Source organism: Sus scrofa, chromosome 1 (assembly GCF_054392235.1).
Source record: "Sus scrofa isolate SSC_HxYL_T2T_F1_AM1 chromosome 1, Sscrofa_HxYL_maternal_Yorkshire_Landrace_v2.0, whole genome shotgun sequence".
Lineage (NCBI taxonomy): Eukaryota > Metazoa > Chordata > Mammalia > Artiodactyla > Suidae > Sus > Sus scrofa.
Window position 1 is genome coordinate 207010598 of NC_139383.1, and position 12261 is coordinate 207022858.

Sequence of the window (12261 nt, forward strand, 5' to 3'; positions counted from 1 at the left end):
AAAAATCAGTGTATTTGAGCCATTTTTAAAAAGTTTTATTGAAATCTATTTGATTTACAAGGTGGTGATAATTTCTGCTGTACAACAAAGGATTCAGTCATACGTATACACATATACATTCTTTCAGATTCTTTTCCCACATAGATTATCACAGACTATTGGATAGAGTTCTCTGTGCTATATATAATGCATATCCCTGTTGGCCAGTCATTCCACATACCTCAGTCCCAAACCCCCAGTCTGTCCCTCTCTACCTCCCACCTGTCCTCTTCGGTAACCATAAGTTTTTCAAACTCTGTCAGTCTGTTTCTATTCTTCAAATAAGTTCATTTGTATCGACTTTTTTTTTAAGATTCTGTGTATAATATTTGAGCCATTTAATTTGGGTGGATGTATATTTTCTGACAGTATTTAATATCTTTTTAAAAGAGGTAATGAGACCCATCATAAAACAACCAAATATGGACTAATCATTACCTATTTGATAAACTATAGTATGTGTATGTGCTTCTATGTATTTTATGTATGTAATTTTTGTACTCAGTTATATTTTGGTTGTCATTTGAACAAGTTCAGCCTAAAACTTGCAGTCATAAGTCTTAAGAGTGGGTCAGAAGTGTTATCTTCATATATGGAGGAAAACATCCATGCTTTTATTAATACTGAAATACATTGTTTAATAATAACACATTTTAGGCTTTAGGTTGTGGTTTCTGATGGGTAGTCTCTTAATGACTCAGATATTAAATAACTTCTACACTGAGGTATCTGTTGTCTAATATTGGTATTGGTAATTTGTATAGCACTTCCACTTTTGGTGTGATTTTTTTTTTGTTGTTTATTTTTTCTCATTTTTGCTTACTCCTTAAAAGCTGATCAACACCCTGGACAATACTGCAAAAAGTCCCTTTGTGCAGATAAAACTATCTGTAGATGGGAGTTACTGTTGTAGCTCAGGGGGTTAAGAACCCAACTAGTATCCATGACGATGCAGGTTTGATCCCTGGCCTTGCTCAGTGGGTTAAGGATCTGACATTTTCATGAGCTGCGACATAGGTTGCAGAAGCAGCTCGGATCCATTGTTGCTGTGGTAGGGGCCTCTGCAGCTCCCATTCAGCCCCTGGCCTGGGAACTTGCATATGCTGCAGGTGTGGCTCTAAAAAAGAGAGCCACCTGTAGATGGAAAATGTGCAATGAGTTATAAGTAAATATCTCTCTTATGTCTGCTTTCAACCATAAAATATGTGTGTCAAGTTGTTTAGTTTGTTGTTTTTTTTGTTTTGTTTTGTTTTTTGTCTTTTTAGGGCTGCACCTGCGACATACAGAGGTTCCCAGGCTAGATGTCTAATCAGAGCTACAGCTGCCGGCCTACACCACAGCCATAGCAACGCAGGATCTAAGCCTCATCTGTGACCTACACCACAGCTCATGGCAACACCGGATCCTTAACCCACTGAACAAGGCCAGGGATCAAAGCCACATCCTCATGGATACCAGTTGGGTTCATTAACCACTGAGCCACGATGGGAACTCCTGTGTCAAGCTTTTATTAATCTGTTATAGTTAATCTCAATCAGGAAGTACTGAGCATGGGAAGGTTTTAACTTATGATCTCCTTTATTAGATCATAAGCTTCTGAGAATGTTTTATCATTTAAAAAAAACTATCGCCATACAGTGCCTCAATTAATATTGGAAAAAATTGAATTTTCTGGAGTTTTAAAAAAATTTATTGATGAGGAATATATGTATATATATATATTTATATATATTAAACAACTAACATAATGCAAAAAGTTTTTAATTTTAAAAATTCTTGCCTTTTAAAAGAAGCAATAGTCATTAGTTTTAATTTTACCATTTTTTCATTTATTATTTTAATGCCTGTATTTATATGAATTTTGAAATATTCACCTTCACAAAGCAGCAATGTTTGGCTTTATGTTTACATTTTGGTTAAAGCAAAAGGATAGGAGAAGTTATTTGACTCTGAAGAGGTAAAGAAGAGGCAGGCAACTTGAATTCTTGTTTTAGCTCTATTTTTGTGGTTTTACATAAATTTATGTCTTTTAGCCTATTCTTTCATATCTTAATAAAGTTTACTTCTCTATGATGAAGATTTTCAGACTCCTATACAATTGAAATATTTTTTCTAATCTTAATTTTTCTTTTGTTATTGCTTTATGAATATTAATCTCAGTATTGTACGGTAAGACTGATGATGAAAATGTTGCCAAAGCTGTCTCTTTAGCACCAGGATAGGTTTGATCCCCAGCCCGGCACAGTAGGTTAAAGGATCTGATCTTGCCGTAGCTGTGGCATAAGTCACAAACATGGCTCCAATCTGATCCCTGGCCTGGGAATTCCATGTGCCGCAGGGTGGCCAAAAATTAAAAAAAAAAAAAATTGCCAAAGCTAAAATACAAATTTTGGCTACTAAGCTTTTCTATGGGAAAAAATAATGAATATCTCTAACTTGAAAATCACTTTTTAATATCACTGGTTTGTTTTATAATGTTAGCAAGATACATAGAGCCAACAACCAAATGATCCATTTTTACTGATTTATGTTATTCTTTTTCTTTTTTTAATATATATAGGGCATGAAGACTGTGTAAGAGGCTTGGCAATTTTGAGTGAAACAGAATTTCTCTCCTGTGCAAATGATGCTAGTATTAGAAAGTGGCAGATCACTGGCGAGTGTCTTGAAGTATTTTATGGTCATACAAATTATATTTATAGCATATCTGTCTTTCCAAATTGTAAAGGTGAGATTATCTGATACTGCATATTTAAAATTTTGTATTGAGCATTGTTTCAATGAAACTTTATTTCATATAAAGTATCTTTCTTTTTTACTAAAAGAGAAAACTATGATCATCTTATATTAATTCAGGTTTGGTGGTTTTGTAAAAGGTTCTTGGGTATCTGAGGAAAGAGTTTGTATAATTTATTGGTGTAAAGTATAGTGTGTAAATGTGAAATATATAAAAATGTGATTTTTGAAGTTGTATATGGCATAAGTGACAATGATGTAAAATTTTATATTGTAATCTTTTAATATTTTGGGGTTTAAAAAATCAGCATGCCTATTTAGTAAGATAGTGTATAAAAATGTGCTTAATTTCATTTATTCAAACTAATTTTTCCTGTATTCTTAAATTTTAGATTTTGTGACAACAGGAGAAGACAGATCACTGAGAATCTGGAAGCATGGGGAATGTGCTCAAACAATCCGACTTCCAGCTCAGTCTATATGGTGTTGCTGTGTGCTAAACAATGGTGACATTGTGGTTGGTGCGAGGTATTTATTTATATTCTAGTCAGTTAATCAATAATATATGTCTAGGCTGTTGGTAGGTGTTAAGAGTGCACAGAGATGATGGAGTTCCCTTCGTGGCACAGTGGTTAACGAATCTAACTAGGAACCATGAGGTTGCGGGTTCAATCCCTGGCCTTGCTCGGTGGGCTAAGGATCCGGTGTTGCTGTGAGCTGTGGTGTAGGTTGTAGACGCGGCTCTGATCCTGCGTTGCTGTGGGTCTGGCGTAGGCCAGTGGCTACAGCTCCAGGGGCTACAACTCCGATTAGACCCCTAACCTGGGAACCTCCATATGCTGCAGGAGTGGCCCTAGAAAAGGCAAAAAGACAAAAAAAAAAAAAAAAAAAGAGTGCACAGAGATGAGAGTTTGGGAATTTCAGGTGAATTGAGAAGACCACAAGCACATTTCTATTACCAAACAAAATAATAGAAGGTATACAGCTTTCACACTAATGATATATAATATATTACAATAGTATTGAACTACAGGTTGTGCAGTTGAAACACTGAATGCAAAAGAAATTAGGGAAGATAGGGATTGGTGTGGGAAAACTTTCCAGAGAAGAAGAAATTTGAACTGGGTTTTGAAAGTTAACAACTCAATACAGCAATAAGCATTTTTGTCAAAAGGACAGGTACAGGCACAAGTAAAATGGTGGCACGGGACCAAGAGTGATGTGAATGGGAGACAAAGGAAAATGGTAGAGGACCAATGCTGAGGAACAATGGATACTAGTGGTAAGGTGGGGCTTAATTATGTGGAATCTGGAATGCCAGGCATTTTTTAGATTTAATGTTTGGGATTATAGGGTTGAAGCTCTTAAGCAGGAAATGATATGATTAAAGCAGAACTTGTGAATTATTAAGTATGTAGGTTAGATTTAACTAGTGGTGACAGTGGAAAGGAAAGCAAATTAGTAAGCTACTTTAGTAATAAGGTGTAAAGTTGGGAAATACTGGCCCTGAAGTACTAATGGATAGGAGACCAAAAAATGAGCTAATGCGGAGGGAAAGTGGTCAGAAAGGGGATGAAAGAAGGATAACTTCAAACTTTGGTAATTAGAAGTCCACATTAATAAAAATGGAGAAGTGGGAGAATTGGTTTGATGCAGAAGATAATGACTTCCTGGAGTCCCTGTGGTGTTAAGCTACACTGACTTCCTGGGCCAGTGGGTCATGGGCAGTTGGACCAGAGGCTAGTGTAACAACTGAGACTGAAGACTGGCACAAAACTCCCAGAGTCTAGCGACAAGACATTTTTCTCTGAGGAAAGAAACATGGGGGCAAGGAACAGAAAACTGAAGACTGAACTTGTGATACAATGTGCATAGAGAAAGAGAAACCAGTAGGCAAACAGAAAAAGTAATCCAGATGTTGAAATTCAGAGATGGCAAAAGATTTTGGAGGGAGATTGTGATTAGTGTCAGAAAATGCATGAGGGGTTAAGGAATTTTCATTAGGAAAGCTTTTGGATTTGCTTTGAAAGATGTTATTAGTGACTTTTTTGACATCTCATTTTCATAGAAAATGATAGAAAAAGGTAAATGAGAGGAGACAGATAAAGAAGAAACAGGTAAAGGAAAGGATTATAGACTACTTTGACATCGAGGCAAGAGGAAAAAGAGGGCAACAGACATAAGGGATACAGAGTCTAAAGAAGAGAATGTCTTTTACTTCTGGGCTGAGCTGGGGGTCAGTTAGTTGATTTAGTTATTTTCGCCCTAAGTTTGTTTAAAGAAGAATAAATGAATTGAAAGGGTAAAACAGCTATTAATGGAAAGTTAAGTAAGAAAGATTTCTGTAGAGTTGAGTAGAATTAGTACAGTTGAAAGGGACTAATTTGCCTCCCCTAACCTGAAATTTAGAAAAAAGAAATTATGGAAATCATAGAAGTCATTTTTCTGAGAAGAGAGGTTGGAAAGTGAAGCTTACTTTTTTTTTTTTTTTTTCCTTGATTGGGGTTACATTGCTAGTTAATGGCATAGTAAAGATAGGCCTATTTTTCTAATGAATGGATTTTGAGCATCTACAATTTTCTAAGCCTATGTTGGGTATTTGAGCCCTTTATAATTTTTTTTTTTTTTTTTTTTTTTGCTTTTTATGGCCACACCTGCAGCATATGAAAGTTACCAGGCCTAGGGGTCGAATCAGAGCTTCAGCTCCTGGCCTGTGCCACAGCCACAGCCACACCAGATCCAAGCCATGTCTGTGACCTACACCACAGTTTATGGCAAAGCCGGATCCTTAACCCACTGAGCGAGGGCAGGGATCAGACCTACATCTTCATGGATGCTATTCGGGTTTGTTACTGCTAAGCCACAACAGAAACTCCCCTTTATAAATTAGATAGTTCACTACCCTTCTTTATACAATAATACTTAGGTAATAATGACTTTAAAAGTATATGCTAAACCTGTAGGTCTTAATTTGGAATTGAAAACTATGTTAAATATATGTGTGTGTTATATATATATGTATATGTATAGATATAGAATGTATATATTCTTTACCAGAGACCTTTTCCTTAGTCTTTTTCCACTATTTTAGAAAGTAACAGAGCATAGTATGTGCTGAAATCAGCATAGTTCTATACTCAGCAATAAATGCATAGTAACATTTCTCATATTCACAAATACAGATTATTTTTGCCCTGGATCATTCAAGTGTGATGATGTTAATACACTGTGGCAATAACTTAAAATCAGTTTGTGTTTCCTTACAGTGATGGTATTATTAGAGTGTTTACTGAATCAGAGGATCGGACAGCAAATGCTGAGGAAATCAAGGCTTTTGAAAGAGAACTCTCTCAAGCAACCATTGATTCCAAAACTGGTGACTTAGGGGACATTAATGCTGAACAGCTTCCTGGAAGGGAACATCTGAATGAACCGGGTAAATATTTCAGTGTATCTAGAAGTAAAAAATGCTACCATGCTTACCTTTTGGAATAATTAGAGTGATGGGGGGGAAAAAGCTTGCTTCGTTAAGTCATTTAGCATTATTCTCATTGCCAGATACTGATTTTTGAGATTGTGTGTGTGTGTGTGTGTGTGTGTGTGTGTGTGTGTGTGTGTGTGTGTGTGTCTTTTCTAGGGCCACGCCTGTGGCATATGGAGGTTCCAGGCTAGGGGTCTAATCAGAGTTATAGCTGTCGGCCTACACCAGAGCCACAGCAACATGGGATCCAAGCTGAATCTGCAATCTACACCACACCTCACGGCAACACCGGATCCTTAACCCACTGAGCAAGGCCAGGGATCGAACCCACAACCTCATCGTTCCTAGTTGGATTGATTAACCAATGAGCCATGACAGGAACTCTGAGAATTTTTATTATTACCCATAATCACAGTGAGAAAGCAAGTTCTTCTTGCCTCTGTCTCACAATTTTAAAGACTTTGAGCTGTTTCCCATGAACAAGGATCTTTTTTTTTTTAAATAAATCTCTTAATAATTTAGCTCATATATAGTAAGTATTCAAAAGTCACTCATTTAATACCTTTTGGTTGATTGGATTCTCTGAGAGAGACTGTATAGATTAAAAATGAGTTTAAATACTGCAGTGCCTGCTTAATGAGTTGGGGATCTTTGAGTTTAAAATCATAGGATTTTGTCTCAAAAGAAATCTTGTGTTGGTTATATCTGTGATTCCCTATGTTACTGGTCCATTTACCCCTGGGGATTCTGAGATCCTTTCAGGATATCCATATGGTCAAAACTGTGACACTAAGGTGGTATTTGACTTTTATACTATGTTAATGTTTACATTTATGGTATAAAAGCAGTGGTGGGTAAAACTGCTGGCTCCTTAGTACACAGATCAAATCAGTGACATCAGACTGTTCAGGTAGTCATTGTGTTCTTCACTGGCACGTGGTTGTTGTTTAAAAAATAAAAAAAAAAGACATCTGCCCTTAAGAATGTCCTTGATGGGCATTCCCCTTGTGGCTCAGGTGTTAACAAAGCTGACAAGGTTCTATGAGGATGCTGGTTCCATCTCTGGCCTCGCTCAGTGGGTTAAGGATCTGGTGTTGCTGTGAGCTGTGGTGTAGGTTGCAGACACAGCTGGAAACCCACTTTGTTGTGGCTGTGGTGTAGGCCTGTGGCTACGGCTCCAGTTCAACCCCTAGCCTGGGAACTTCCATCTGCCACAGCTTCAGCCTCAAAAAAAAAAAAAAAGGAATGTCCATGATGAAGCATTAAAATTTAATTTTAGTACAGTTTGTCCCTTTGATACCTGTCTTTTTTAATACTCTGGATCTCAAAGTGTAAAGTATACCAAAGTACCATGGTATACTTATTTCAGGGACAAGTATTTCTGCAGTCATTTGAGAAGACTGAAGACTGAACTAGAACTATCACTAGTTTCATGGAACGCCATTTTTATTTCAAAGAATGACTGTGATTATTCAGGCTTAGCTGTTTGGCAGACATTTTTTGGAAAATGAACAAAGTAAACATGTCACTTTAAGGAAAACAAGTGATGGTATTTGTAGCCAAAGATAAAATTCAAACTTCCAAGTGAAAATCAAAATTTTAGAAAACTTGTGATATCAATGGTAATATTAACAAATGAATTTTTTTTTTTTTTTTCGTCTTTTTAGGGCCGAACCCAGAGCACATAGAAGTTCCCAGGCTCAGGGTCTAATCAGAGCTTTAGCTGCCAGCCCACACCACAGCCACAGCAATATGGAATCCAAGCCGCATCTGTGACCTACACCACAGCTCACGGCAACACTGGATCCTTAGCCCACCGAGCTAGGCCAGGGATTGAACCTGCAATCTCATGGTTCCTAGTCAGATTCGTTTCCACTGCGCCACGACGGGAACTCCGAAGATGCAATTTTTTGATGCTGAATAATAAAATGTGTAAACGTAGGAGGATCTGCATAGTTCAGTGAATCAGTATTTTCCAAATGACCAGTTCGTGGTCTTACAAAATCATACATATGTAAGACATGTATAAGATAGGCCAGCGGATTTTATTATAATAGAGCATAAAAAATTCATTAATATGGTTTCAGATTCTAAATTTGTAATCTTTAGGATCTACTACTTGTAGAATATTCGCATTTTTTCCAAAAAGGCTGTTAAATTAGTCCTCTCATTTTCAACTGTATTATGCATGTGATGCTGGATTTTCTTTAAACCACCAAAACCAAAGAACAGATTGTAGATGATTAAGTGCAGGGGCAGGTATGATAATCCAGCTGTCTTCTGTTGAGAGAGATAGTAAAAAGATTTACAAAGGCCTAAAACAATGATAGTTTTCTTACTAAATACCTAAAACTACTTATTTTTCACTAAAATATTATTTATTCAACATGTACTATTTTCCATGAAGTACGTACATTTTATTCTCATTTTTAATTTCAAATTCAACAAAGTCAACTGATATAACCCACATTAAAAAAAGCTCTTTGGGCTTCTAAATAATGACTCTTTTATGATTATAAAGAGATCTTGAAAACGCAAGTTTGAACACCACTGTTGTGTTCAATAAATATCTTATTTTTAATATTCTTAAAATTCTCTGCAAAAATGTAGTCTTTTTGTCTTTATATACAAGTTTAATAAATATTTACTAAGTGTCTGCTGTATACCAGGCATTGTTCTAAGTTCTGGGGAATATAGAGGTAACAAAAGAAATCTTGTTGTCATAAATTTATGTTCTACAGGAGGAGACAGATATTTTAAAAGTTAATTAGTAAATATACAAATATGTCAGGTAAAGCAGGAGTTGGGTTCTAAAATTTTAAATTCAGTGGTCAGGAAAGTGTAATACTTAAGATAGCACTAGTTGTTGTAACAGATAAATCCTAAGATCTCAGTGGCTTAACACAGGAGAACTTTTATTTGTTGCAGAATTAAAGTTCAGTTGATGGCAGGGTATGCTGGGGCATGTTTGTATAAAAATTTTGCTCTCTTGGTCATTCAGGAACCCAAGCTTAAACCACCATCTTCAACACAACCTTCCAGGGTTCTCTTGGGTGTAAACATTCCACCATCAGACAGCGTAAGAGAAGAGGGTAGAAGATGATGAACTAGGCCTAGAACTGGCAAATATCACACCCACCCAGATTCCACTGATCAATACTCAGTGTGTAATCTAGGCACTGCAGGAGGAATAAGGTATAGTCCTTGACTAGACAGCTACAGTTCTACCCATTGGAATAAGATCATGCATTTCTAGAGAACTACCTGTCTCTGCCACTGAAGGCCTTGCTTTGAGAATGTGACTTTCAGGTAAAGTCCTTAAGGAAGCAAGGGACCAAATCTTTCAAGCATCTGTGTGGGTAGTGTCCATAGGCCAATGTAAAGATTCTGATTGAAGTGTTGTGATGGAGTGATGGGAGGAATAGGGGAAGATTTGATCAGAGATGATAGTAGGAACAGATTATATTTGGCCTTGTACACCACTGTAAGGAACTAAACTAACTGAGAGTGAGATGGGAAGTCATTGTAGGGTCTCCCTACAGAGGTGTGTTAAAAGCACCTTAAACTTTCCAAAGAATTTCCGTGGTTGCTAGGTTGAATATAGACTCTAGGCAGCTCTAGGGCCTATAGTAGGAGGCCATGGAATCAGTCCAACTGAGAAATAATGGTGGCTTGTCCTGTTGTGTAGCAGCAGTAGAGACAGTGAGAAGTGGTAGTAATGTTCTAGCTATGTTTTAAAAATAGAGCTGATAGAACTTGCTGAAGGGTTAGGGTTGAGAGAGATGAATCATACTCTTCTACTCTTCTTGGCCTAAGGAGCTAGAAGAATGGAGACCCAGCCACTGAAATTCAAGTGCTGTCAGAAGATATTCATTAATAAAAGTTGTTTTATTTTCCTGGTCAGCTACTTCCTAGTAGAATCACATTTTTTTAACCATAGAATTTTTTTTTTAAAGCCATCATTTTCTTTTTGGCCACTGTCCAGTAGAATTACATTTTTAAAATTTTGTTTAATGAAATGTCCTTTTAAACCAAAATACATATTCTATTTCATGTAGAAATTTTAATGTTAAAACTTTTCTATCTAGATGTTTTTGAATTTTATTCTGCCATTCTCCCTTTGATTCTTAAAATTTTTATTTTAAGGTACCAGAGAAGGACAGACTCGTCTCATCAGAGATGGGGAGAAAGTCGAAGCCTATCAGTGGAGTGTTAGTGAAAGAAGGTGGATAAAAATTGGTGATGTTGTTGGCTCATCTGGTGCTAATCAGCAAACATCTGGAAAAGTTTTATATGAAGGGAAAGTATGTCAACTTCTTTCTAATTACTATTACCTTAAAGCATTAGACAAATTAAAGGTTTTTGTTTCCCTTTCCACATGCTAATAAAATTTTATTTAGTGTTTTGACACTTAAAAATGTATTTCTTGGAGTTCCCGTCGTGGCTCAGTGGTTAATGAATCCGACTAGGAACGATGAAGTTGTGGGTTTGATCCCTGGCCTTGCTCATTGGGTTAGGGATCCAGCATTGCCGTAAGCTGTGGTGTAGGTCACAGATGCAGCTCAGATCTGGCATTGCTGTGGTTCTGGTGTAGGCCGGTGGTTACAGCTCTGATTCGACCCTGGCCTGGGAACCTCCATGTGCGGCCCTAGGAAAGACAAAAAGACTATGTATATATATATTTCTGTGTTCCCTGCTGGCCTAGCTGTTAAAGATTCAGCATTGTCACTGCTGTGGCTCAGTTTCCATCCCTAACCCAGGAACTTCTGCGTGCCAGACACACAGCCAAAAACAAACCAAAAAAAGCATTTCTATGGGGAGATTCTCTCTGTCTTGAAAAAAAAATTTTTTTTTTTTTTTTTTTTGTCTTTTTGCCATTTCTTGGGCCGCTCCTGTGGCACATGGAGGTTCCCAGGCTAGGGGTCTAATCGGAGTTGTAGCCACTGGCCTACACCAGGGCCACAGCAACGCGGGATCTGAGCCGCGTCTGCGACCTACACCACAGCTCACAGCAATGTCGGATCCTTAACCCACTGAGCAAGGCCAGGGATCGAACCCATAACTTCATGGTTCCTAGTCGGATTCGTTAACCAATGAGCCATGACGGGAACTCCTGAAAATATTTTTTAAAAATCACTCTTCATGTAAGAAGAGCTGCATTTGTGATAGATTAGCCATTATATGTCTTTTAGTAGTTACATACATATGCTACTCCCAGCCATTTTCAAGTAGGAGCTTCAGGGCCATCTTTCATTTAATGCTTCATGCTTAGCTGTATTTAACTTCACAGGACAAGAAGAACCTTGCACAGCTATGCTTATAATGCCAGCATGTTTTCACAAGTGGGGCATGGTACCAACTCATACTTTTGGCCTTGAGATCAACCAAGGAAACTGTCCTTTGGGCCTTAGAATTAATATGCAGTCATAACCCATCCCCTACCTCCATTCCCAGTGAACATACTGTTCTTACAGTGCATGGTTGCTATTAATCATTATTTGCCAAGCAGGAGATTTTAACATTGAGCTGTAGAGAAAGTTTAGTACGATAATTATTAAAATAAATCTGTCATTAATATATATGAGTAGATAGTAATCATTTATTGCCTTTTTATGTTCCTATTAAAGGAATTCGATTATGTTTTCTCAATTGATGTCAATGAAGGTGGACCATCATATAAACTGCCATATAACATCAGTGATGATCCTTGGTTAACTGCATACAACTTCTTGCAGAAGAATGATTTGAATCCTATGTTTTTGGATCAGGTGGCTAAATTTATTATTGATAACACTCAAGGTCAGATGTTGGGACTTGGAAACACCAATTTTTCAGACCCGTTTACAGGTAAGTTAGGCTTTGTATTTAGTACTTCCATCAGTGTCAGTTGATTATCCTTGTTTTTTTTGTTTTTGTTTTTGGTTTTTTTTTTTTTTTTGATGTGTTTAATCACCCATTTTGATTAGCTGTTTAAATGAAAACCAAGATCTACAACAGGTTTTTGC

General features: G+C 37.1%; 1 protein-coding gene across 5 annotated transcripts in view; it reads left to right on the forward strand.

Annotated features, from left to right (window-relative positions):
• The window catches only part of PLAA (phospholipase A2 activating protein), a 43461-nt gene that overhangs the window by 17477 nt on the left and 13723 nt on the right, over positions 1–12261 (forward strand). For all 5 annotated transcript variants that reach the window (XR_014820556.1, XR_014820555.1, XM_084983349.1 and 2 more), the window contains exons 5-9: positions 2600–2767; positions 3168–3303; positions 6042–6211; positions 10403–10560; positions 11884–12103. Coding sequence is in view for 3 of the 5 variants with exons in the window: in XM_084983349.1 (XP_084839475.1) it covers positions 2600–2767; positions 3168–3303; positions 6042–6211; positions 10403–10560; positions 11884–12103 (852 nt within the window). In the remaining 2 variants the exon portion in view is untranslated. The remainder of the gene's footprint in view (positions 1–2599; positions 2768–3167; positions 3304–6041; positions 6212–10402; positions 10561–11883; positions 12104–12261) is intronic.